The sequence below is a fragment of the Crocodylus siamensis genome, chromosome 6, assembly GCF_052110815.1.
Source record: "Crocodylus siamensis isolate JL-2025a chromosome 6, ASM5211081v1, whole genome shotgun sequence".
Taxonomy (NCBI): Eukaryota; Metazoa; Chordata; order Crocodylia; family Crocodylidae; genus Crocodylus; species Crocodylus siamensis.
Genome location: NC_143400.1, coordinates 82,236,205 through 82,262,389, shown reverse-complemented (window position 1 = coordinate 82,262,389; position 26,185 = coordinate 82,236,205). Strand labels below are relative to the sequence as shown.

Here is a 26,185-nt window from a genome sequence, read left to right as displayed (position 1 = left end):
CTACAGTATAGTACACATTTTTGAAAGAAATCTGATTTTGGGTGGTGGACAATCCTCTGGCAGTTTTGGGACTCCATCCAACATTTTCAAGTTTGGCAAACTGGAGAAGACTCTAAAGGAGAAATCAAAGAAAAAATATTTTGGAGGCATTTATTTGGACAATGTTTAGATCAAAAGCACAACCATTGATTTTCAATACTGCTGAACTTTGAGGAAATAGAAATCTGGATTCAGAATAAGAGCTGAGTTGTTCTCGTTCACACAACTGGTAGAAAAATATCTAAGTCTCCACTTCTCTTAAGTCTTCAAAATCAATAGGTATGAAACTTGTACAACAGAGCAGAGTCAAGCTGATTGTCTGAAGTATCAAAGGCGAAGATTTTGTAGCTTCATCTTAGGCATCAGGTTTAGAAATTCCTAGCTAGCTGAGATCTAGGGTACAAACTGGAGCATGTTTATGTTATATTTTTGTCTTTTTGTAACAGAGAACACTGAATTTTCTGTGTTTTCCTGCAGTTGCATTTCTTTTATATATGGCTTCTGCTTAATCTGCTTTATGGACCTGATCACGGACCAGTACATCAAGACCTTCTTTGGACATTACAGAGTCCAGTGTATTATTCTATAAAAATAGTGATTTTCTCTGTATCTTTAGCTTCAGCCATTAATGCCAACTGTTCTTGGCCTTTAATGGCATATGAATCGACTCTGGTTATTTTATAAGTTGCTTTCCAATTCTCTGGAGAGAGAGGCACTCTATAAACGTAATAAGACAGCATTATGAAATACTCGCTGGCTTTCCCTCCCTTTGCTCCTCCTTGTAACTAGTGTGCAAATGACATAATGTTCCACGAGATTTCCATTGGCTCACAGCTAGAGCTCAGCCTTCTGATTTAATAGAATTTATTTTTAGATTTTTTTAAAGAAAATGTCTTTAAAAAGTGCAGTCATACAGTTTCCTTCTCTTTCACTCCCTGAGGAAGAGGAGTTTTCAGATTTCTGCTGGATGGAGTGAACATGGCCAAGAAACATCCCAGAGTCCTAGTCTTCACAGGGCAACCTGACTGATTGTGTATTTGTAATGAGAACTGACTGTCACTAGCTGTTCTCTGGAAATTTCCTGGTGGCATTGGTTTCTGAGGGGCTAACAGAAGTATGCTGCAGACACTGGCTTAGTACCTTTTACTGATCCCCAAGGAAGTTATTCCTCTGCATGGGCTTTCAGTCTCTGTGATGGGGTAAGAGCGAAGCAGAGATCGGCATGGACAGGGAATCTGAGCTGGTGTAACTTACACCTTTTGGTTTTCTCCATGTGCATTTTACATCAGCTCAGACTTACTTGTTTACTTACTCCATGTTTTACGTAGTGTAACTTGTGTTACCTTTTGAATTTAGCCCACTGAGTCCAGGGTTTGTCTACACTGTGGTCATAATATGCCTGTAGGTATATAGATATGCCTGAGCTAGCTTTGAAGTAACTAACTCAAGTGCTTGAAGAAAGCTAACCACAGAAGCCTGAAGCACAATGTAGCTGTAAAACATATCTAAGAAGCATAAATTAAACAAGGCTGTTCTGCTGTGGATGAACTGCTATGAGTATCTGAGCTAGCTAGCTCAAACTAGCTCATATGTACCTGTACTCCTTGAGCACAAGGAAGCCTAAATCTGTGTAACATACACAGCAAGAAGGTGAATGTAAGGAAAAGTAACTAACAGCGGGTTACAATAAAGAGAGACTGGGCAATCTTGCATGAGCTTACTTCTTCAACCGCCTTCTTCTGGACTCCTGCCACATCATTCAGCTCGGGGCCCCCTATACAATAGGTGCATCATGTAAATTGATTTAACTGAGAGTTTAAATGAAAAGGAATCTAAATGAGTGAAGACTATCCTACACTACCACACTAACTGCCTTTGAACTTGAGCAAAGGACACCAATTTAATTTCTAAAGGCGCTTGTACATGTGAAAAAAAGATCCTTTGTGTGGTTTAATAGCATCACACAATACATGTGCATGAGATTGGTGGGTTCCAAATGAGTTTGCAATGTTCCAAACTAAGCCGCATCCCCATGTAGTTTAGTTTGCAATGTTGCAAATTGCAACAATGCAGCTGTCAGCTCACTCCCCCAGCTAGAGGAGAGGTGGGCAGAAGGGCTCTGCGAAGCTTTGGGTGGTGATTCGATTCGGAGGAGATTCAGCCCGATTTGGTTGCTGAAGCTTGAAATCCAAATCCAATCAGGGGACCAATAAAAAGGTCTGAAGTGATTTGAAGCTTTCCGAATCTTCAGAAAAGATTCAGAGAGCTTTGATGATTTGGACAGTTCCTGCCTGCTGCAGTGGGAAGCTGGAACTAGACTACATGCTGGTAAGTAGGGGGTGGGGGAGGGGACCATGGGGGCACCCCTGCCAAACCACATCCCCTGTCCGCTCCCCCAGGTCCCACTATGGCTGCCCTGCCCACCCCAGCTCCTGGTGCTTTAGGAAAAAGGCCCACTGCCCCCCACTGCATGGGAGCCTCTGCACGAGCCCCCAGACTCCCCCCTCGCTCTTCCAGCCCCTCCACAGCTGCCCTGTCTACCGCAGCTCCGGCCCTATAAGAAAAAAAACTCAAGACTCACCGGCTCCTGCGCTGGCTTCATGTAATACTGAGCAGCGAGGGGCAGCAGGGATCACCCCATGCTGGCGGGAACGGGTGAGTGCGGGGGCTTTTCTTGGGGTTTTTTTCCTTAAAGGGCTGAGGCTGTGGTGGGCAGGGCAGCCATGGGGGTGGGTTGGGGAGGGTTGGGGGGTTCATGCAGAGTCCCCCATGCAGCACAGGGCACTGGGGGGCAGCGAGGATCGCTCCCCTGCCCAGCAGCACCTGGTGAGTCAGGGCTTTTTTTTTAAAGTGCTGAGAGCTGGGGTGGGCAGGGCAGTCATTGCCTGGGCTGGGAGAGTGGGCAGAGGATGGGCCTGAGTCATTTGAAGACTCAGCAGCAGCTGAATCTCCAAATCAGATTTGGCTGAATTGATCCGGGACAGTGATTCGAATCACCAAATCAAATCACTGTCCCCCGAATTGGCTGAATCAGAATCCAAAGTGAATACTAGCCACTTCACACAGGCCTAGTGGGCAGGCTCAGCAGAAAAAAGGATCAGGCCCCTCACTGGTTCTCTCTTCAGTAGGAGCCTGGTGGCTGCAGGTCCTAGCTGAAGGTAGAAGTAGCAAGAGGTCTGATCATTTTTTTTTTGCACAGCCTCCCTGCCTCTCCAGTGATTGGGGGGTGACCTGCCAGCAGGCTGAGTGGTCCCTAAACTGTGGGGGACCCCAGTCCTTCTTTCCACCCTGGCGGTGTCCCCTGGGGCTGCCCAGTTGGGCTGCTAGCAGGCCAGGTGCTGCACCAGCTCATAGGCAGTACCCGTCTGGATTCAACTCTTCCCTGAGGCCACGAGGGCTTCCAGCACCTGAGTATGTCATACACTGTCACCACCGCCTTCCCACCTAGGAACAGGTTGGCTTGCCCCTGGAGCAGTGCGCGGAGGCATCAGGAAGGTGGCTGAGTGTGCTGGTGGCCAAAGAAGATGGCTGAGATAGTGCATGGGGTGCTGGAAGCCTGGGTGGGCTCAGAGAAGCTCAGGCTCGGTGGGTTTCCAGAGCCCTGTGCACCATCCCCACCACCTTCTCTGGCCCCCAGCACACAAAGCTGCCCTCCTTCTACCTTCCTGGGCTGCTCCAGGGGTAAGCCAAATCAGTCCTGGGTGGTTTCAGGCAGCAGGAGGGCAGCAGGGACAGTGCCCAGGGTGCTGAAAGCCCCAGTGGGTTTAGGGAAGAGTTGTATCCAGCCAAGTGATTCCTCCAAGCTGGGACAGCATCTGGTCCACTAACAGCCTACTGGGGTGGTCCTAGGAGGCACTGCTGCCATGAAGGAAAGGACCAGGGCCCCATGAAGCTCAGGAACCAATCGGCCCACCAGCCATGCGCGTGCTCGGTGGCAGACTTCTGGTACACTTCTGGGTTTACCACCTAGCATGTGCCCCCCACTCCCCCGCGCTCCTGTGGGGCACTCCATCCACCTCAGCATTGCAGCATTCACAAGACATGCCTGGTACCTCGAGGTACGTTGAAAAAACATTTAAAGCTGTGTCTATGGCTGAATCGCTGATTCTCTGAATCAGCATTGAATATTCAGATTCAGATTCAGCCAGATCAAATTGGGACAGTGATCTGAATCAATGAATCAAACCCCGATTTGGGCCAAATTCGAATCCTCGAATAAGACCTGTTTCACGCACCTCTAGCATTTATACGTGGGGGGCTGCTCATTTGGTTGCCCTGATGCCAAGGGCAAAATACATGGCTCCAGACCTCCACTTATAACACACTCTGTGCCTCACAGATGGCATCACATAATTCTCTTGGCCCCTTACTGGGCCAAACTCAGTCCTGTGCTCTCTCATACTACCTGTAGCAGGGCCACACTCGCTCTGCCTCATTCACACTGCCCCTCTCTGGGCCTCAGTCACACTGTCCCATTCTGTATAGCCTTTCAGGACCATCTAGGCTCCCTACTCTATATAGCCTTTCAGGCTTCATCTCTTGCACTCTTGGTCCTGGCTCTTTGCAGCCTTTCAGGCCACCCAACTCTACGACGGGGCATCAGGCCTAGCGCTCCACACACTGGGCTGATTCTGGCCCCTGGTCCTCTCTGGCCTCGGGGATCTCAAACCTGGCCTACATCCCACTCAGGCCTCAGGTGTCTGTTGACATGTCTGAACCCCAAGCCTGCCATCTGTATAGGCTAACCACCAGGGCGCGGGGCTGAGGGTATATGAGGCTCCATCCCTGCCTTTCACTGGGGAGGCAAAAGTGTGGCATTTCCTGGAGACTGGCCCACCACGGGCAGCTCCACCACACCATCCAACCCTAGCAGGGAGCAGTTTCAGGTCTTACCCAGAACCAGGAACCTCCTCCATCCCCATGGTTCGTACCCTAACCTCCAGGTGTTCTGGGAGCTGCTGTCTGCCGGCTGAGTGACATTGGTCCTCTGGTTCCCGAGGTGTAACTGCTGGCTTTACTCTTAGGGCCTCGGCTTATACTGAGGCTGCCCAGCCCTCCTCCAATCCAGTGGCCCCCTTTCAGTCACGTGACCGTCTAATTGGGCCAAACCATCCCTGCCAGCTACTCAGAGCTTGCCTGAAACCTCTTAAAGTGGCAGGTACAACCTGTGCTCTGTCACACATGTACACATGCCCTAAACTAACATCCTAGAGCCTGTTCGCTCTTGACTGCTAGATTGCAGTGTTTCCCAAGCACGACAAGAACATTCAAGGAAGAATACAGACAACTGTAGGCGGATGATCCAGGCTGACCTGGACAAGCTCAGCAAATGGGCAGATGAGAACCTCATGGTGTTTAACACTGAAAAATGCAAGGTTCTCCACCTTGGGAGGAAAAACCTGCAGCTTCCTCATAGGCTTGGCAGTGCTACGTTGGTTAGCACTACAGAAGTAAGAGACTTGGGGGTCATCATTGACCACAAGATGAACATGAGCCTGCAATGCGATGCTGCAGCTAGCAAAGAGACCAAAACGCTGGCTTGCATCCATAGATGCTTCTCGAGCAAATTCCAGGACGTCATTCTCCCCTTGTACTTGGCCTTGGTGAGGCCGCAGCTGGAGTACTGCATCCAGTTTTGGGCTCCACAATTCAAAAAGGATGTGGAGAAGCTTGAGAGAGTCCAGAGGAGATCCACGCACATGATCAGAGGTCAGGAAAACAGATCTTACGATGACAGGCTGAGAGCCACGGGACTCTTTAGCCTGGAAAAGTGCAGGCTCAGGGGTGATCTGATGGCCACCTTTAAGTTTATCAGGGGTGACCACCAGGATCTGGGGGAACGTCTGCTCACCAGAGCGCCCCAAGGGATGACGAGGTCGACCGTTACAAGCTACTGCAAGACCGTTTCAGGCTGGACATAAGGAAGAATTTCTTTACTGTCCGAGCCCCCAAGGTCTGGAACAGTCTGCCAGCGGAGGTGGTTCAAGCGCCTACATTGAACACCTTCAAGAGTAAATTGGATGTTTATCTTGCTGGGATCCTATGACCCCAGCTGACTTCCTGCCCTTTGGGCAGGGGGCTGGACTCGATGATCTCCCGAGGTCCCTTCCAGCCCTGATGTCTATGAAATCTATGAAATCTATGAAACTAGAAACTGTTTCCCAGATGTCATTTTGCCAACTAGTTTGTATTTTCAAGCCGTATTGGGCTATTCTGTGGCGGTGATCAGACTACAGGAAGAACAAAGCTATGGCAGCTACTGTATTTTGTCCACATATTCCATTTAAGCTTTCATGGAACCTGATGTTTTCTCATTGTACATATTTTTACTGAGAAAAAAGTGGTGGGACTTACAGCTGCCTGTAGTTTTCTTGAAACTCGCAGGGGTTTCTCTTGAGTATGAGGGATTCTAGTGGAGTATATTTCCAGTCTGATATTCCACTTAATGTCTCAATGTTGTTTTCAGCTAGTGCCAAGTATTGAATCTGAGGCATCTTTGGCAGCTGTTTGAAGGATGTAAAATGATTTTTACTGATGTTTAATTCTTTGCATCTGTAAAGTACAAAAACATATGCTGTCATTTACTATGTAAACAGGAAATGTTCTGTGAAAAAAATAAACAGGCATGAAGTTTGGATCCACAGCTAGTTTAAATCAGAGTAAGTTTATTGACCTGATGGATACAGGAGTTCAACTTTCAGGAGTCTGATTCTGATTTTGTTTTATACTGTTGTAATTGCATTAGTATTTTTGCCTAAACAAGGATTGCAAGATTAGATCATTAGAGTTCACACTTTTCTTTTGCACTTCCTAATAGCTGGACCATTATCCCCCATCCCCAGTGTTACCATGACAACAGCAATCCATATTTTTGACGATTGTCCATTGTCTCTGTGTACGTTTCCTCTCACTGACCTGGTATGGCAATCTTTCCTTTTAGCAGGTGCCACTGCTGACTTTGATGGGACCACTCATGGAGTAAGGGTCTACTCAACAAGAATCTGACCCAGATGGTTTTTCAGTTTCTTTAGCTATCATCAGCTCAGGTTAACAGTATGGATTTTTGATTCAATTATATAAAAATGTATTTTGTCAGTCACCAAGGTCCTAATTCTTTCTCTACTGAAGTCAGTTGCGCAACCCCCTTTTATGATGTTGGATAAGACCTGGAAACAATTTTTACTGTCTACCTTGGCAACGTTATGGCACTTAGGTCTGTCAAAGAATTGTCCACCAACCAAAGCCTTTCAACTCGAATTAACCTCCTTAGAATCCTCTTAAAGTTATCCACCTGGTAAAGGTCTCCCAAGTCCTGAAATGAAAGATTCAAAATCTGGAAATGGGAAAAAATAACAGACATTAATTTAAATTATTATTTCTTTTCTGTTAAATGGTAGTTATTAAATCATTACACTGGTCTACCTAACACATAACAAAGTGCCTAGAACTGGTGTTCTCTTATCTAGATAAATTACTGGACCATGTTTGTCATCAGAAATTCAGCCTCCATCTTTATCCTTTTCTTGTCCAACAACCCCCTCCTTTCCCTATGTTCTCCACCAAAGAACTCCTCCTAATTTCTTTTGTTTCTTTTAATTCACTCTCACCTTCATTTCTTTTCCCATAATTTCTCTTATTGTGTACAACACTGTCCCATTGTCACGTGGACCCTCACAAAACCAAGTCCTTTATAATTATAAAGACCACATTACTCAATGGTGTAGATAAGTGGTTTTCAACCTGTTTTAATAAGTGTACCCCCCGGCAGCTGGACATGGAGCGGGGTTAAGGGGGGAGGGAGAGGGTGGCACGTGGCTGGATGCAAAGTGGTGGCAGCGTGGGGTGGTGGATGAAGGCTGCTGCCACCACGTGTAAGCTTCCCCCTGACCCCAGTGTCTGCATCCAACCAGCTGGGCGGTGCCTGTGCAGCTCACAGTGGGGCACTGCTGCCCTCACCCTGCTCCGGCCTGGCCCTGTGCCTGGGAGGCAGTGGTGCGGGGTGATGGGTGGCAGTGCTCTGTCCCCACCCGCTCGTGCATACCCCTAGGGCCTTCCCACATATCCATAGGGGTACACATACCCCTGGTCTAGAGTGTGCATTTAGGCAGGGGGAAACACAATCTATACTATTCAAAAACATTGTGCTTCAGGGCCCTGCCACGTGTTCAGATTAAAGCTGGATACAAATCAGCTACAGTGTTGTTACGCATTGTCAGGCACTAACTCTGTAGCTGGTAGGCTCTTGTATAGCTGGATAGTTATTTTTATGGTGGGATAATTACTTTGCACCTGTGGCCAGTCTTACTTTGCATGTGTGGCCAGTCTAAATTTACTGAGCAATAACCAACCAGTTGAGTAACATATGTTACAAGTCGCGGGGCCCTCAGTGTCACAATTCCTGGCTTGCATCCTTCTTGCTACAGAGAGACAGTAATTTACTGCTGACTAATACCAGCAATTAATTAATATCCTGACTCCCTACCACATTGGTTCAAGCACTCTTATTAGTAGGTGCTAAAGGGGAAAGGGTTAGTACAAACCTTTGTTCTCTGCCTGTTCCCTGCGTATTTTATACTCGTTTATTCCAAGAAGGCAAGTAGCCTCACTAACTTCTCTGTACCCAGGCCCAAAGTATCTGGCCAGACCCCTTATTCCTTGCACAGGGGCCTAGTCCAAACTACAGATCCGTTCCAGTCAGTCTAATGTACTTTATTGTTCGAGCCTTACTTCTCAAAATGTTAGGCATTAAGAACACGGGCTGTGTTATCTGTTTGGCCTATCAATCATACAGTACAGAGTACATGAGGCTATACCATAAATAATTACAATAACAGCAACAATAATAATAATAATTCCTTACAGTACAGTTTTCCCAGTTCTCTTGACATTTCTGTTGCCATTTCTCTTTTTCGGTTGTTTGTTTTCTGGCTTGCAAAATATGCCCTTCTCCTCTGAAGAACAGCTCTTCTTCTAAAGGCCCTGTTCAGAAAAATATGTGTTTATGGTAACTGATATCCCATGGCATCTGTATTTAGTTACTGACTGAGACAATATATGCATTTGGAAAGGTATTTGAGATAAAATAATATACTTGTTATTACGACAAAAATGTCAGGGCCAGACACAGGCTTGGGTGAACCTGGCAGCCGCCTTGGGCTCTGACAGAAATGTGGCCTGAAAATGGTAATTTTTTTCCCGTTGTCGGATTATTATTATCATTATCTCTGGCGAAGGGGGCCCTGATATTAAAAGTACACCTGGGGCTGCCAGGAGTCTAGGTACGGTGCTGGACAATGTAGGTTCTCAGCTCCGAGTTGTAAATAAGTTGGGAGGTTTTCTACTGAATTATTTGTATTCATTCAACAAGCTGAGGTCATTGTAAGTCATTGTAAGTGGGCACACTTCTATTAAATTACATGTCCTATTCAGCTCTGTGCTAAATAAAATATTTTATTTCATTGGTAAACTTTAGGCATCAAGGTTTGAAAATATTTGCTTCTATTGGCTAGGCTGCATTACTGCAGAGAAGAATCTGGGAGGAGAATATCAACTGAATATGAGCCAACAGTGTGCTCTTGTTGCAAAAGAAAAGCCAGCAGCATACTGGGTTTTATTAAACAGGAGTGTTATGTGCAAATCAAGGGGAGCTGATTTTTTCATTTCATTCAGCACTGGTGAGGCCTCACCTTGAGTGTCCAGTTTTGGACCCCACGTTTCAAGAATGAGTCAAGTTTGGAAAGAGTCCAGTGCAGAGCAACAAAAATAATTAGTGGCCTGGGAGGCAATACTTATTTATTCTGGAGAAAAGAAGACTGATGGTAAGACCTGAAGGGCGATTACGGAGAAGATGGAGATGGATTTTTCTCTGTAGCTGCAGTGGATAGGATGAGGAGCAATGGCCTCAACCTGCAGCAGGGGTAATTTAGGCTGGAGATTAGTGGGAGCCTTCTGACTATGGGGGTAGTCAAGAATGGGAACAGGTTACCTAGAGAACTGTGGAATCTGCATCCTTGGAAGTTTTCAACAGCAGATTGGACAGGCACTTGGCTGGGATGGTTTGGTCCAGGATGATCCTGCCTTGAGCAGGGGGCTGGGCTAGATAACCTTGTGAAGTCCCTTCCAGCTCTGCTTTCCCATGATTTTACGATACTAATTTTGTTCATGTTACGCAATATAAGATCAGACAATACTGAGCAGCAGTGTGCTGAACCTTTACTTTTTAAGAGTTAGGGATGGATGTGCAACTCGTGTACCATGAACCAAAGTTACAAGTGTTTTTTATGATTGTTCTGACCACTTGAGCATCCTTATTTGGAACAGCCCTTCAATATATGCTTAAGGTTCATTGAATCAATGGGACTATTCGCATCAAGTTATGCATATATTTAAATGCCTTGCTGAGTTGCCACTTAGGTTCCATTTGGGTTCCAGTTTGCATTAGGTGACTGATACAAATACTCACCTAATTTTAAACATGTGCTTAACTGGACAGTTGTAGGGGGTACAGTAGGGCCCCACATGCATAAAAGTAAGCAGGTATTACTGTTTCAGGGTTGGACTTTGCATGCTGTGTGCTGTCTGTTATCTCCTGTACATATGTATCTGTGATATTTTATATACTAGTTAAGGTCAGTGTACTTAAGAAGAGCACAAGGTAAGCAGTAATGCTGAAATTGTAAAAAAACCACCAAAAAACCCCCCCACACAACCCAAAAAAACAGCTTTGGTGCTCACTTTTCAAATGCTATTTATCTTTACAGTGCATTGTCTGGATGGTGTTTAAAAAGAAATCTAAAAATAGAGGGGTGAAATTTTGACCCTACTAAAGTCGATTGCAAAACTTCCATTGATTTAAGTAGAGCCAGGATTTCACCTCGGCAATTAAAAAATGTTCAGATAAAGTACTTAGGATTTAAGACTTTACAGTGAATCCATCTTTTCTCAAAGGAACGCATTTTCATCTTTACCTTCCCTCACTCGGGGGCAACGAATCTGATTTCCTCTAACGTCATGTTCTTCTAACTCATGCCAAATAAGATATTTGAAGGAATCTGAGGGAAGCTTAAAGAAAGGATGCAAAAGAAAGGATCAGTTAATGGGCTTAAATATTTGGCAGTATCTTCCTACTTATACAAAACCCCATGGCCTTATTCCAGGACAAATAATATACACACATGCTCACATGCTTGATGAATGCTTATGGTTGAGATATGATGTAATTATGTCTGGTGATGATGAACTGTTCCTTCAAACTCAGTTATAAAATGGCACATGAACAAGAGGGTTGTGTGTCTGTGTGCATGTGGGGGGTGGGGAGGAAGTGTGCGCACAGGCTTTAAATTCAATTTAAGACATCTAAGTGGAAGCAGAGAAAACATGAGAAGACTAAGAAGGGATTTGATAATGGCCTTCAAATACATGATGTTATAAAAAAGGATGGTGATAGCCTATTCTTTGTGGCTGCAGGAGACAGGACAAGAAGTAAGTCTTAATTTGCAATAAAAGAAATGTAAGTTGAATATTAGGAAGAACTTGCTATCAATGTTTAGCTAAAGAGGTTGTGGGCACTCCTTAGAGTTTGGCTGTTTTAAGAGCAGGTTAGATAAACATTTGGCTGGGATGACTCAGGCAGGGATATTCCTGTCTTGACCAGGAGGTTGGACTGGCTGACTTCCTGAGGTCCCTCCCTGCCCTATTCTTCTGTGATTCTATATGCTATTTGTCTTCACATCAAAATGTGTTTTGACCAGCAGTCTCAGGGAGAAGTTACAGCATGCAGCCTAGAAGTATGGTCTTCAGTTTATCCATCGCTGGCTCAGCGATAGTCCCCATGCACAGCTGCAAACACTAAACACTCCTAGGCTGCATCCAGATAAGCGCAGCTGTGCAGTATGTGGTGCAATAGATATGTCTGCAGCGCCACGTACCGCAGAGAAAAAAGCCTGCAGAGAAAAAAAGGAGTGTTACACACGGCGGCAGCGTGCGCTGCCTGAAGCCAGAGCCTGGCTGGCAGGAGCCATATCCTGCTGCCGGACAGGCTCTGTGCGGCAGGATCTCCACTGCTGCAGCCCCAGGAGGCCCCCAGGCTCCTGGTAAGGCTGCTGGGGCCAGCCCAGTGCTGGCCCCAACCTCCCCTACCCAACCTGGGGTAACTTGCCGCACACCAGTGCACACGTGGCATAGGCATTCCCAGGGACAACTAGAAGTGGCGCAAGGTGTGCTGCCACTAGTTGTCTCTGAGGGACCAAATGTCCACACATGTCTGGATGCAGAGGCTAACTGGATACAGCATCATCTGCAGTCTTGCAGTACATGCAATATATTTTATAGCATGGAACTAAACCCATTTGCAGGGTGCTTCATGGGTTACCTGAGTAGGCATGCATTGCCCAGAATCTGGCCCGCTGTGCCTATCTAGAAATATAGGACTGGAAGGGGTCTCTTGGGTCACTGAGTCCACTCCCCTGATATTGCAGGCACTCCCCTGATATTGCAGGCAACCATGTTCTTTCATAAACTCATCAAACCCTGGAGGCTAAATAGGACAGAATGGACGCCTTCAGGTCTTGTCTGGCCATAAAAGCACTGCCCATGTGTGTTTCTCTTCAATACACATATAACCAGACAGGTATACAAAACACTTACTGGTGAAGATATCCCTGACTTGTGTCTCTGTTGGATTATTTCTCTGTTGCGTGATAAAACCAGCAGAGGAGTATTTGTACCGTTTAGCACAGTGCAGTTAGAGGAATGGGGTTTACTGAGTTGAAGATTGCATGTATTCAGACCTGAGGAACTAATCAGACAAGATTTTAAACCATTAAAACACTTTGTCAAGGGATTGGGAAGCAGAGAGTTTTATGGACATTATAAAACAGAGTAGCAAGGTTCACCTTTAATATACTTTAAATTGTAACTGAAACTTAATGTGTGATCGGACTGTGTTCACGGGACCCTGGGGTATACACAGAGTTTAAATCAGTGGGTCTACTTACCTGAATACAGTTACTTCCATGCATAAATGTTTACAGAATGGGTCCCTAAAGAGGGGGCTTGTATTAGCAGTTTGAAATCAGAATTCACATTGAAAACAATGGGGAATAGTGCTTGTTCATCAGTGGCATGATATTACTTGGTGTAGTCACTTATACTTCAAGCACAGTTCGTAAGAAAGATGCCCAGCTCCCTACAACCCTCCCCCCCCCTCCCAAAAGCTACATTTTCCTCCCATCTGTAAATTTTGGCAAAGCAGGTGGGCTCCAGGATAGAACTGAACCTCTTGAATAACTTCAGACATGAATATTCAAACCGCTGGGTTTATGTGCTTGGCTGGACCTACACCCAAGAACATTTTTAAGGGTCTTATTTGACAAATAAATGGAAATTTCTCAAATTGTGCTTCAAAGCGAGGGGACATCTCCCAAGCCCACAGCTGCAATTTAGAAATCTACCATGGAAAGCTTTGGAAAAATTAGTTTAACTTAGTAACTGTGTGGATACAGTATAATAGCTTGCCTGTTCCTCTACAAGCTCCATGAGCTGTCAAGAAACATCATTAAAACAATTACACACAGGAAAAGAAATGAAGAAATAAAATGTGCAGCTTTAAAATGCTCTAGTGAGGATGGTAATGAAAGTTTCATGGTGAGCCAGAGTGTATCAGACAAGTTAAGTAAAATATAATAAAATCAGGATTACATAGCTATTTCAAAATAATCATGAATAGACTTGATATTGCCCTGCTAAGATTTTCCATCTTTCTTTTTTAAGTATCATCAAAAACACATCTAGTATCTTGTCTGATTTTTATCTGATAGCTCGAAATGTCTTTGCAACAGGCAGATGGCAGAAGAGAAATGTATGTTACTGTTGCTTCTACCTCATTCTTTTTATTTATGGGCTTGAGAGAGGAACAATAACCAAAGGGTGACTTGGAAGGAAGCCCTGTGTGTTCAGCATTTCTGAAAATGTAACTATTTATTTTGGTGCTTTCAGGTATCATCTTTAGACAATCAGGTAATGAACGCTTTTGCACATTTTCATATATGCCTACTCAGGAAACCCATGAGGTAGCGTCATCCTGTAAAGAAGATGGAGTAACTATTACCAGGTGGTAAATGTTTGCTGAAGACTACTGAGCAGACCTCCTAAACTGGTTTTGTGTTATTGCTGCCTGGAGGTCGCCCACACTCTTGATGTACTGCAGGTTAAATAAAGCTACATTAGAGAGGAAGATATATAGAAATGGTTTTATAGTTGGGGTCAGGTCTGTTACATTTGTGTGGAAATGTGAATAATTCACATGAAGTACATGGTACATTGTTATGTAATTCCAATGGTGATATTTGGGACTTACAGATAACAATGATAAAAATAGTTATTTTTTTTAAATCAGTGGAGATATGGACCTTTTAGATATCACTGTTACTGACATGCCCTCACTGGGGCACTGCAGTCACAAGAGAACTTGGTTTTCTTTGAACGTCCTTGCACACGGATCATAACTTGAAATAATATTGTGTGTTAAATTTTTTCAGTTAATGTCTCTCTCGTGAAAAAAGACTGTTTAGAAACCAAGGCTGCTTGTTTATGAAACAACTGCATCTCTGAAAGCATTTCCCATGCTGCCTACAAACCTGGCTTGAAAGGATAAACCTCCAAAGACTGGCATCCACAAACTCACTTAGCCCATGGTTGAAATGGCCAGTATAGGTCATATACACCTGCCCGTCTAAAAGCTGTAAAAATACTAAGCCAGTTTTTTAGCTGGTGTACACCAGCAGAGCTCCACTGCTATCTGTGGTGATTTAAACAGGATTAGGATGACGGTTTACACAGGGTTAGCATTTGGCCCACTGTTTACTACCAGGTAGTAACAGCTTTTAAACATTACCAACCTGGAGGGTGTGTTTACACATGCATTTGATGTGGGAACAGTTTACTTGTGAATAAGTAAACGATTCCAGGCAGGCATCCACACATGCAGAGAAGTGGTAGCAGATTTGCTCCTAATGGCAGCAAACTCCTTCCGCTGCCAGGGGTCCTGCAATAGGCCCCTGCTGCCACCAGGGGGAGCTTTAAGCTAGCCCAGGGGCTGGCAGTGAGCACCAGGCCTGGAGAATATTGTTTCCTGGCTGGGGTCCCGAGGCAAACAAATTTTTGGGCCCTGGGCTGGTTGAGACCCGCATCCCCACCCTAGCACTGCTGGCTATGGGGAGCAGAGCTCAGAGCTGCCACTAGGAAGCAGCTGGTGTGGTGGCAAGGCTGGCAGAGGGGAGGGAAAAGGGAAGGGAAGTGGATGGGGCCATTCATGCTGCCACTGCGGAGGGAAGGGCTGGACCCTCCACAGCTCAGGGCCCTGGGCATGTGCCTAGCTTGCCTATGAGTTAATCCAGCCCTAGGTTGGGACATTGCACCCTGACCCTGGGGGCTGACTGCTGCTGGGGCAGGGACAATGTCCCCCTTCCCAGAGAGCAGGGAGCTTCTGGTCCCTGCTCCCAGATCAGGGGCAGGGGACTGAAAAAGAGCTGCAGGCAGTGGCAATGCGTAGGAGATGCTTGGGGGTGTATGTGCATCCCCTGATAGGCCACGCTTCCCACTTAGGCAATGGGCAGGTGGGCACACTGGTGCCCCACTGCGAGCACTAGCTAGGGAGCGGAAGTACTGGATGAAGTGCCGTGGCCACTTCTGGGAGTGCTGTGGCCACTTCTAGCAGTGCCATGGCCACTTCCCAGTTGGCGCAATCAGCCATGGGAGACCCCCCCCAGTCGCTGACTGGTCACTGGGGGGGCACGCGGTCCCCCTGACTAAGGTGGCACCAGTTACCCATGGCTGCAGGGGACATGTAGCTGGCACTGGGAGATAAGGATCTCCCTAGCCCCCATTCCCTGATTGTGATCGTGGAGTTGGGGGCTTGGAGTCCCCGTTGCCGGGCAGGGGGACACAGTCCCTGGCCTGAGCTCCAGTGGCGGAGCACACACTGGCAGCAGACAGCTCCTGGGGCACAAAGCAATCTCCTGCCCCATGGTGGCCGGCTGCCTGGGTGGATATTTGCACCTGGTCAGGCGTCTACATGAGCACTACTGCTCAGTCAGCGATAACAAGTAAAGTTGCTGCTTGTATTTGCAGGTAGCAAATTCACTTGTGATTAGGAAGTTTTACTGCACAGTAAGCATGTGCACGTGTGGACACACATGCTTCCTGGGTAGCAAACTACACAACTGCGCAGTAAAGCATGTCATGTAGGAGCACCCAAAGTGGATTTGAAGCATGTCCTACTGTTAAAATCTTGTAAAAACTCCAAAGCCTGGAAATCTGGTATTAAAACTAAATATCCACTCATAGCTCTTAACTTCTAGCAGCTGTCATTACTTCTACTGTAGAATCCTCAACAATTTATTGTAGAAAACTGCTACTGAATTGAAACAGAAATCCAGAAGCAATGTCTGAAAGCTAGGACCCCCCTGACTTTTCAGGTCCTTCCCTGTATACCTAATGATTTCAGAAAGTTTAAGCTAGACCTCAAACTTGTTAATATACATTTGCTCAGAGAATAAGGTGAACACTGATTTCTCTCTGTCTCGCCTTCTTTTTTTTACTACTACCACTTAGAGTTCATCTAAAGGAAATTGTAATGAAAGATACAGTTTCAAAATAGTTGTAGCTCACAATACATGAAACTAATTACACTTCTGCCCTAATTGTGGGGCCTGTTGGCTGGGTATGCCTCTCCAATGACACTTTTTGGAGCAGCACACTAGATTATGTCACCCATTATAGGAAAAAAGCCCAACAGATTCATGCTCTCTGTCCAGGCTGAGTCATTTCCTCCCACTTTGCCTGCAGTGAGAGGCTGGTGGTTATCATAAATCACAGATCTAAATTCTTATGAGAGAGAAATTAATTTCCCTAATGCTCTAATAGGAACCTGCTGTGGTGATAACCTTCCTGCTTTCTCTCTCTTCTCAACAGTGATCTATGATATCTTTTGGGCAGATAGGATTCCTAAAAAGTGAGGAAACCCTGTGAGAGGGATTAAAGAGACTTAACATTATCATGTGAAAGAATCTTTTTCATATATTGACTCTGATTTTTCAGCTGGTTCTCACCTGTGTCTCTAAAATCATAATGCAAGGACACAGCTGGCTTTTAGTGGATATCTTTTAAGGGACCGACTGTGTGGTTAGGAGGAATAAAGAGAAGCTGTCACTCACAAAAATCTCACATTTTTCCTCACCGCGACAACATCATGTGATTTCTAAAGTCCCAGGAGTACTGGGAATCATGATTTTAGGCAAGAAGCGATGTGCGCACAGTGTCAGATCTATAAACAAAACACATCAAAGGTGTTTTAGCTCAAAAGCGCACTGCCGCCATTTTCTCAGCGCTAATGCGCATCTCACCATTTACACGAATGTATGTGACGCAGTGCTGGGCGCCTCATCTCGTGGGCACAGCAGAATCAACTGAGTTTGCTCCAACGCGCTGGATTTGCGGTGCATTGAAGCAAACAAATGCATGTGCATAAATGCCCACAATGTCAGATCCATAAACAAAATCTGAAGGTTTTCCTCACTAGACAAAATATGTTTAGCTATTGATTTAAAGGTATTTAAAATGTCATTTGAAACCGAGTTGGGATACCTTGTGAATGGCCAAAAAGAATTTGCTTTCATTGTGTTGGGTTTAGCTTATTTCAAGTAAGTAAATAAATAAATAAGAAATAAGAAAGGTCGCTTAACTGGAAAAACAAGCACTGAAAAAACTTGCTTTTTGTTATCCCATTGTTACTCCAGACTAATCATTTAGTGAAGATAGTGCGAATGTGGGTGGAACTGACAGCAAAATTTGGCTGCTAATATTAGCTGCTGTAGCCTTGACTGAGCAGCTGTGTCCTTGTATTTTCATGGTGTCAGTGATGTTGAACAATTAAACAGCTAACAGATCTGATTTTGCAAACTGGAAGCCATGAGCGCACAATGGCTGTGCACATGACATTTTGTGGTGCTGAGCCAGACCTCTTAAAAAACCACTGAAGTCTCAGTTTTCACCAATAGAAACTCATAGGCCCACATCAATAAAACAAGGCCTGTCGCTCTTCCAGATGGCAAAACTTTCACAGAGAGTGGAACAGGATGAGATACATTTGATAAGAGTTGTGTAGCATTTGGTTCATCTGATGTCACCCAGATGACGGTATGTGTACACTACCTAATATAATGCTCTGAATAGAGAAGTCTGTCTGTATTAACTTGGAAGACAGGATAATATAGGAAATCATTAAGTGTAAAGAAGTTTCAGGTGAAGAATCTGGGATATTTGACAAGGTAAAAGGAAGCATTTCAAGCCAAATGTTCCTTTTTCTCTTATGCAGTTCTCAGTCTTGTAATAGAAGTGTAGGCTGTGCCAGATTCAGTGCTTTGCTTTAAAAGAGGAATGGACTACTCAGTAGGATTATTTGAGCTACAGTGATTTCCCTTCTCAGTCCCAAATGAGTCCTCCACTTCTGCTGGGAGCTGTAAGGCTGGGGGATGAATGAAAAGCTGTTTATATTGTCCCTGTACAACTCATTGCAGAGAAAACTTACCTGAGTACCATTATGGTCCTGCTATAGCCCTTTTACATTGCTGAAATGACATACAGGGGCAGTGAAGGCCCATTGTGGCCTTTCACTTCAGTGGGAATGTAATCAGACCCACAATTAACATCACAGTTCTCCACAGTTATTATCAAGCCGATGCAGGAGAAATTAGAAATCAGAATGAATTTAAACAGAAACGCCTATTTCTGGAGCTTTTAACATTATAATTAAGGAGCCCCCTGCCTCCCCTCCCAAAACCCCAAACAAACCCCCAAGGCATGTTAAATCTCCAAAGAAAAACAGCCTAGGTCAACTTGGTAATATACTCCTTCTTAGACACCTTTTTGGACAGCCAATTTTGCATGTTTCTACTAGCTACCTTTTTATGCAGCCGCCTCAACTGCTCAAATAAATAGCTGTTTGTACCCAAGATACCGGGACCTCATCACTTTCGCAAGCACAATCCACTACACAGGCCAAAATGAATGTTCCAAAATGAAATCCAGGTTTAGCTTGCACATCTCAACTTGATGTATGGTATAAAGGCCAGACATTCAGAATTCAGACTAAACCTCTTTCCTCAGTTCATTGCACTGCGTTCAGCTATTGCAACAAATGCCTCCAATACAAGTAAGGTCAAATATTATTCTGAGTGATTGCTGATATCGTAAACATAGGCTCAGTGGTAGATGTTGTGTCTTCCTGTTTCATTAATTTCCTGTTTATTTTCTTCTATCAGTTTCATTTTACCCTTTGCAATATTTTGAAGTAATCCCTTTGGAAGTAATTTAATGACAAACTCACCTTGCAGCTATGATCATAATTCATCTTTGCCATTAGTGTGCAGTCAATTATCTTGCTTTATATACAATAAAACTTTGCCACATGAAAAAGTCCTAATGAATAACCAACCTAATTAGCCATTACTAGTCTATTTATCAATTAAATTCCATGCAGCTTTTCATGGACTTACTTAAGTCTGCAAATTTTACATCTTAATCAATGTACCTCTTGCACATGTATATCATAAATAATACATTTATGTCAAGACATCCTGCGGCCTGAAGTAATTAATAAATGACACCAAGAAAAAAATCTCCTGTACAATAGCCGCCATCAACAATTCAGGTACAGCAATTGTATGTTTTAATAAGATATTCAATCCTGTAACACTATCTTGGTTTTCAAAGCATGTTGAGCCAGTAGCTCAATGACTAAAGTTACTTTTCCTCTTTCGTTCTCCTACCTTTCGAACATGTCCTGCTGTTGCATAAAGTTCTCACGGCTTGCATGAAGCTATTTGTCTAGAGAAAACGTACTTCTTCCCATCTTTCCCCACCTACAGGGCTGTCGGTCTGCATCCTTTGAAAAGCTGTAGTCCCCTTCAGGGTCTTGGTTGAAACTCCATGGATTCACTGTCACCAAGGAAACAAGCTGTCACCTCGCAACGCACAGTTGCTTTAGGAGCTATTGTTACCAATCTCTTAGCGCATCAATGGAATTCCTGTGCTGCTCTGGCCAATTACAATGAACCCTCCTTTCCAGGAGCTGTTTATAGAGCTGACTGAAGATAGGTTGGTGATATCTGTGGCAAGATAAGTGATCACCCTGACCAATCTCTGAAATGCTGCCTTTGGGTGTGGACAGACGTAGCACTTAGGATGCCCTAAATAAACATCGAAGCCCATGCGTCTAGACACGTGTGCCACTTAAGGGTGGCTTCAACTTTCTGGAACATTTCTAAAGCACACCAGGGAAATCAAGTACTATTTTGAGTCAGTCCTCTGTGCACCAATTCAATGATACCTGGGGACACTTTCTGTGCCTAGTGTCTGATCAGTCCTGTAGGTATCCATAACTGCACTGCTCTTCACCTACCTTCCCCTCCAAGCACATCCAGGGCAAGGGGCTGCTCAGGAAGGCAGCCAGGATTTGGCCTTCCTGCTTGCCCACATTCATTTGGGGGTGGGGGCAGTGGGAGTGGAAGGACCCTACATATGTTCACTATTGGCTTTTCCTTAATCCCGTTTGCATTTGGTTAGTTTCAGCTTTAACTTGGCCTTGCTTGGAGGGTCATTCATACAATCATACTAGAAGTAAAGAAAAATACTCTGAGATCTTTGCAGGAAAGTGCTGTCCAAGTTTGAAAAGGCTTATATTTTGTTTGGTGCTTTTATGAGTGCTTGTAGGATGCATGCAACTCCTTACTGCTATTTAACATCCTTGTCTCAAATAAGAGAGTTGATGATTATATATTAAAGTCTTTTAGAGCCCTCTTGTTTGAGTCCTTTTCTGAATACGAGCACAATGACAGAAAACAAGCTAGTGAATTTTGTGTCCGATTTGTGGTGTTTCCTTTATTGAAAACTTAAGTCCAATAAATACATCCTTTTCGGTACACCAGGTATCATTAAAGGGTGTGGTAAATAGCTCTACTGAAGCTTTTCTCTTAATAATACGTCCAACATACTGCCAAGATAGATTACCATGGAAACTTTTGTTGAGTGCCGCACAATAGTAGGCAGATAAATGAAATTGTAATGAAAAATTGAGGCTAATGTCCTTGGACTTAACCCTATGTCCGTTGAAGACAATGGATGTCTTTACAGTGCTGATAATAAGTATGGGCCCTGTGTCAAAGAATCATAAAGAAATAGAACTGCAAAGGACCTGCAAAGGAGAGTGCAACCCCCTCTTCCAAGTCTGATTACCCCTTTTCTAAACCGCTCATTTCTACTGTTTGTTTCTCCTGCAGTTAAAACCTGCCAGTGATGGAGATGCCAGAAATACCTTGTGCCCAGAGAAAATTCCACTGGAGATGTGATCGATTACTGCTTTTTAGCTTTCCTCCCCTTACATTGTGAATCCTCCCTTCCCTTCAGGACCTAGACTTCCTTGTCATACTAGAGGCTCTAGGATTCTATACAGAAAACAGTCTTCACACAGGTTTCTAGACCTGCCAAAGCCTATAGTAGTCAGTGGAGCCTATCCCAGTGAAAGACAGCAACCTAGAGTTGGAATTAAAATTTCTGCAGATTTGTATGAATGTATAAATATTCATAAATTCTTTTGAAAGTTGAATGGGAAGTGATCACTGTTGAAACATTGATTTTTCAATATTGTAAAATTTAAAAAAATTAATTAACCTGTGAATAATATTTGAAAAATGCTGTTAATGAGCACTTAGGTCATTGAGAAGCCCACAGTAGAGACAGTTCAGGGGATATTATGGCCGCTACAACAAACAAGCATTTTTCTATGGCTTGGTCACATCTTTGCTGTACTTGCCCAAGGGAAAATGTGTTTGTAAATGACATAAGTTGGTAGGGATTTTTCTTTTTTGTTTTTCCTCAAAATACAAAATGTAAGGTATTAGGCTGATGGGCTGAAGATTTTTATGGAAAAATACATCACACAAAGGATCTAATAAATTATCAGTGTGATATTTCAGTGCAATGGCATATTTAAGGTGGTGTCAGCACTTCCATTATAAACACTATTTTTCAGAGGTTTATAACTAGCCATAAAACTTTTCTCCTTCCTGAAATGCAGCACTATACACCATCTCTGCCAGGTCAAAAATCTTTTTTCTATTTAAAATTTGAGCAATAAATTTGTTTGTGAGAAGCAGGTGCAAGACTCGTACCACTATCAAGCAGGCACTTTTTATATGTACCTTTAACTTACCATATGTTGCTTGGCACACAATGTAAGTGCAGCTGCTACCATGTTGACCAGGCATGAACTGTACAGTACAGACGACTTCTGTTCTGAAGTGTGATTAGTGATAGGAACACTTGTAATTATTACTGCTATTATTGCACAAGTATGGAGAAGTCCCTCAAAGATTGGTCTCTATTACAGTGGGTACATTACTAATAGATGGAAGTTCTGTGTCCTTAAATTTTACATCCTTGTTAGCTAGGACAGACATGTAAAGGCTGAGAGACAGGAAATATTATTCCTTTTTCACAGATAAATGAGTGAGGTACAAGACTACATGGTGCTGTTATAATCAATGGCCAACTCTCCATTAGTTTCAGTAGAGTCATACAACGACATTACTACTCTAAAGAGCAGATTTTTTGGTGTAAAGAGTCAACTTAAACCTTTGAGATTTTCTGATGTGTGTATAATTAGATAATAGGGGGTGCGAAGTGGGCCCTATTTGATTTGGATTTGGATTCGGTCCAAATCGGAGATAGTGATTCGATTTGCTGATTTGGATCACAGTCCCTGGTTCAAATCGGCCAAATCCAGATCTGAAGATTTGAGGCTGATTCAGATATAGATATAGCTTTAAATGTTTTTCTACATAGCTCCAGGTACCAGCATGGCTCATGAATGCTGTGATGCTGGGGCAGATACAGTGTCCCACAGGAGTGCAGGGCCCCCCCCCCCCATATGCAGGTCCATCAGGGAGTGCAGTGAAGGGCCTCTCTGCCACCTGCAGCTCAGTGATTGGCTGCAGGAGGACCCTGGGTGCCCCCTTGACCCAGAAGGCACCAGTCACTGAGCCAGCAGGGTGCGGGGGGTCCCCTGGCATGCTGGCTGGTGGACCTGGAAGTGGACTGGAAGTGCTTCTGGTCCACTTCTGGGTCTGCTGCTGAGCATGCTAGGGAGCTCCCCCATGCTTCTGTGGGACGCTCTATCTGCCCCCAGCATTGCAGCATCCATGACCTGCCTGCTACCTAGGGGTATGTAGAGAAAACATTTAAAGCTGTTTCTGTGTCTGAATCGCTGAATCATTCTGAATCGATCTGGAGAGATTAAAGGGTCCTCTGATTCAGTATGGATTTGGAGATTCAGCAGCCGAATCAGGCTGAATCTCCACCAAACTGAATCAGGGACTGAAGGTTCACACAGACCTATTAGATAATAATGGTAAAATACTTAAATTGTCATTCCACAGAACTACTCATTAGATGAAAAATATTAATCTATATTTTTAGTCGATTTTCTGGTGTCATCATAACATAGCAGCTAGTAAAACCACTTTGCGACAGCAATCACGTGATTTTTATCCACCTTTTATCCATTTTTTTCTTCAGTGCAGCATCTGATTCTAGTAGGAACCTCTCTTTCTAATGATAATGTTTTAAGAACACTGAGAAGGAACAATCAAATAAAAAATGCATTGTGTGCATTAAGATGATTTTGGCTATCTGTTTGCAGAGGAAAGAAGAGGATGAAATGCTGGCTTCAACCAAGTCAATGGGAAAACTCCCGTTGATTTCAACAGAGTCACAGTTTCACTTTCAGTAGTTCTTACTGAATAAAAAGCATCTTTCTTTCATTTTAAAGTACAAAGTTTTTAATTCTGATAAAAGTTATTAGGCATTATGGACTTGATCCAGCAAAGCACTTAACCTTATGCTTAACTTTTAGCCCTTAGGAGTTGTGCCTTCAGTAGGATCAGGATCAAACTCTTTGTATCTATAGAAACAAATTAAATTCCTCCAGGCTTTTCTAGCCTTTTCATATCAATTCAAGCCAAAGTTTCATACATGAAGAGCGTGAACCAAAGCACATTAAATGTGCTCCCGCTAACTTTAATGGAGGTGAAGTCAGGGTCTTTGCTTGTCTAAATTGTATGTCATTGTTTTGCATATTTTCAGAAAAGAAAACTTAGTTCTCTCGCCACTGCCAAAGCAAAGAATATGGAGCTATAGATGAGGCTAACTGGAAGCGAGAGCTCAGATCCAGGTAGATGTTTGCTTCTTCCCAAATGCTTGCTATGATTCTGTTGTTTGGTATTTTCATACACCAACAGTTAATCATTCCAAGCAGGAAAAAAATTGTCTCAAGGGTTTGCTGAAGTATACCGAACATGTATTTCATTCGTCTGGTTTAGCATAATTTCACATAATCACGCATTCCACGTGAATAGTATTTTCAGATCAGAATCTGATCAATTCTCCCATTTTGTTACTGTGTCTCTTTGAGGAATAAAGAGAGTCTGCTTATATACGCTGCCCTCTCTGGTGTTCATTTTATGATCCTTGTATTTATGATCTCTATAACGCTGATATCATGATTGAGCTAACATTTTTGGCCCCGTTCCAGCAAGCAGATCTGTGATTACACTGAAGTGCTGTGTCTGCCTAAGGAGATCAGATTGGGGATTTATGTTATACTACTTTCTGCCTGTCAACAGAGCTAATTAGCCCAGCCCCAGCAGTTATGCTGCTCTCCATTTGGAAGGGAGCACACATGGAACAGCTCAGTGTGTTGCACAATTAAACCATCTGGCACAGAAAGGTAAGGGTATGGGAGTACAGGCCACTCTGAGATGAATATTTTATTTATTCTTTAATGGGCCTTTATTTCTTCGGTGCATTAGAAGAACACACTTTACATATCACAATCCTGGACAATAACTGAGAAACTCTATGGCGTTATTAGATGACTCTCCATTCTTAATTAAAGCACTAATGAATTATGATAGGTATAAAAGTAAAGACCAATCCTCATCTGCTTTCTTGAGGTACAAACCAACAAGAGAACAAACAAACATGAGCATTTTTGCCACAAGTTAAACAGATGTCCAGCATAGCCAAGTGCAAGCATTTTTGGAAAGCACGGGGAAATCATTACTTAAAAACAGAAGTAGAAGGGCCCGGACAGCAAAGATAATCTTGCAGACTACACCTATAAGGCCCTTTCTATTTTCTAAATTTATAAGGCCTTCTCTGTAATCCAAAATTAGCTGTCCCATGTACTTCGGACATTTGTAGAGAATCAGTGCCTGAGGTCTTAAGGAGAATTTCCTAAAGATTTTTTTTCTAATTTACTTTGACTTAAATGATAGGCAGGGCTTCTACCTTGTTGGATTTCTTTTATATCCATTTTGGCTCATTAAGAATAAATATACTCTTTTACAACGACCTTGTTTTCTTGAATCATATAGGATTTAGAACCTTAAAGCTGTTGTGCACATTCAGGAGTTACTGGGCTATTCCTCAAAGGAACAAACACTGCAGTACTGTTGCCCAGGCCCACCCCAAAAGGAGGAAGTCTGCTACAGGGGTCTCAGTACTTTGAAACGTCGTGATGACTAAAGGAGATGGAAAAGGGGGCAGCAGTGGAAACAGCGTATCATGGACCAAATCAAGAATCCAGAATCCATGGAAACACATGCCCGAGTTGCAGTAGAACCTGTTGATCCCAGATTGGCCTTGTCAGCCATCTTTGGCCCCACAAATAAGACAATCATGAAAGACAATCATCCTCAACTGCAAGGGATCGCTGCTGCTGGCTGTCACATGTTGAAGATTTTAGGTTTAAACCTTATATCCTTACAGTTTAGACTTGGTGGGCTTTGTCTTTTTTAACGTAACACTAGGAAACCGAATTACAAGGCATTCATTCCATTTATTCGGTCTTGAATTATAGTTACAGTCCATATGTTCCTTGACTTCAATTGCACTTTTGTATAAACAAGAAAGTGAAATTGTTTCACGAATTTATTGTGTGAACTTTTCCTTGATACCAGTAAAGAACATGATTTTGTGCTTCTTAATCCACACTTGAAGACTTAATGGACTTAATCCCTTGAAGATTAAT

At 43.7% G+C, this 26,185-nt stretch overlaps 1 protein-coding gene across 2 annotated transcripts; it reads right to left on the bottom strand.

The window, feature by feature from the left end:
• On the bottom strand, window positions 1–24,460 carry LOC149863072 (uncharacterized). 2 transcript variants are annotated; one of them, XM_090055228.1, is made up of 7 exons: window positions 24,261–24,460; window positions 12,685–12,835; window positions 11,007–11,100; window positions 8,900–9,018; window positions 7,230–7,372; window positions 6,394–6,591; window positions 1–112 (listed from the first exon to the last, which is right to left on the bottom strand). In XM_090055228.1, exons 1-7 carry the CDS (start codon window positions 24,458–24,460, stop codon window positions 1–3), a joined length of 1,017 nt encoding a protein of 338 aa, XP_089911354.1. The 2 variants fall into 2 exon arrangements, with proteins under 2 accessions (XP_089911354.1, XP_089911355.1); XM_090055229.1 differs by lacking the exon at window positions 24,261–24,460 and adding an exon at window positions 19,866–19,891.
• Between the last annotated feature and the right edge of the window lie 1,725 nt (window positions 24,461–26,185).

Excerpts from the sequence above, each read along its gene's own strand:
- LOC149863072 (XM_090055228.1), bottom strand. The coding sequence starts at position 24,460 with ATGAAATACATGTTCGGTATACTTCAGCAAACCCTTGAGACAATTTTT. Across the intron at positions 12,836-24,260 it reads TATTCTTTGCTTTGGCAGTG|TTCCTCAGGTCTGAATACAT; the intron begins GCGAGAGAACTA and ends TTGTCTGATTAG. Across the intron at positions 7,373-8,899 it reads AGAACTGGGAAAACTGTACT|ATTTTGAATCTTTCATTTCA; the intron begins GTAAGGAATTAT and ends TCCCATTTCCAG.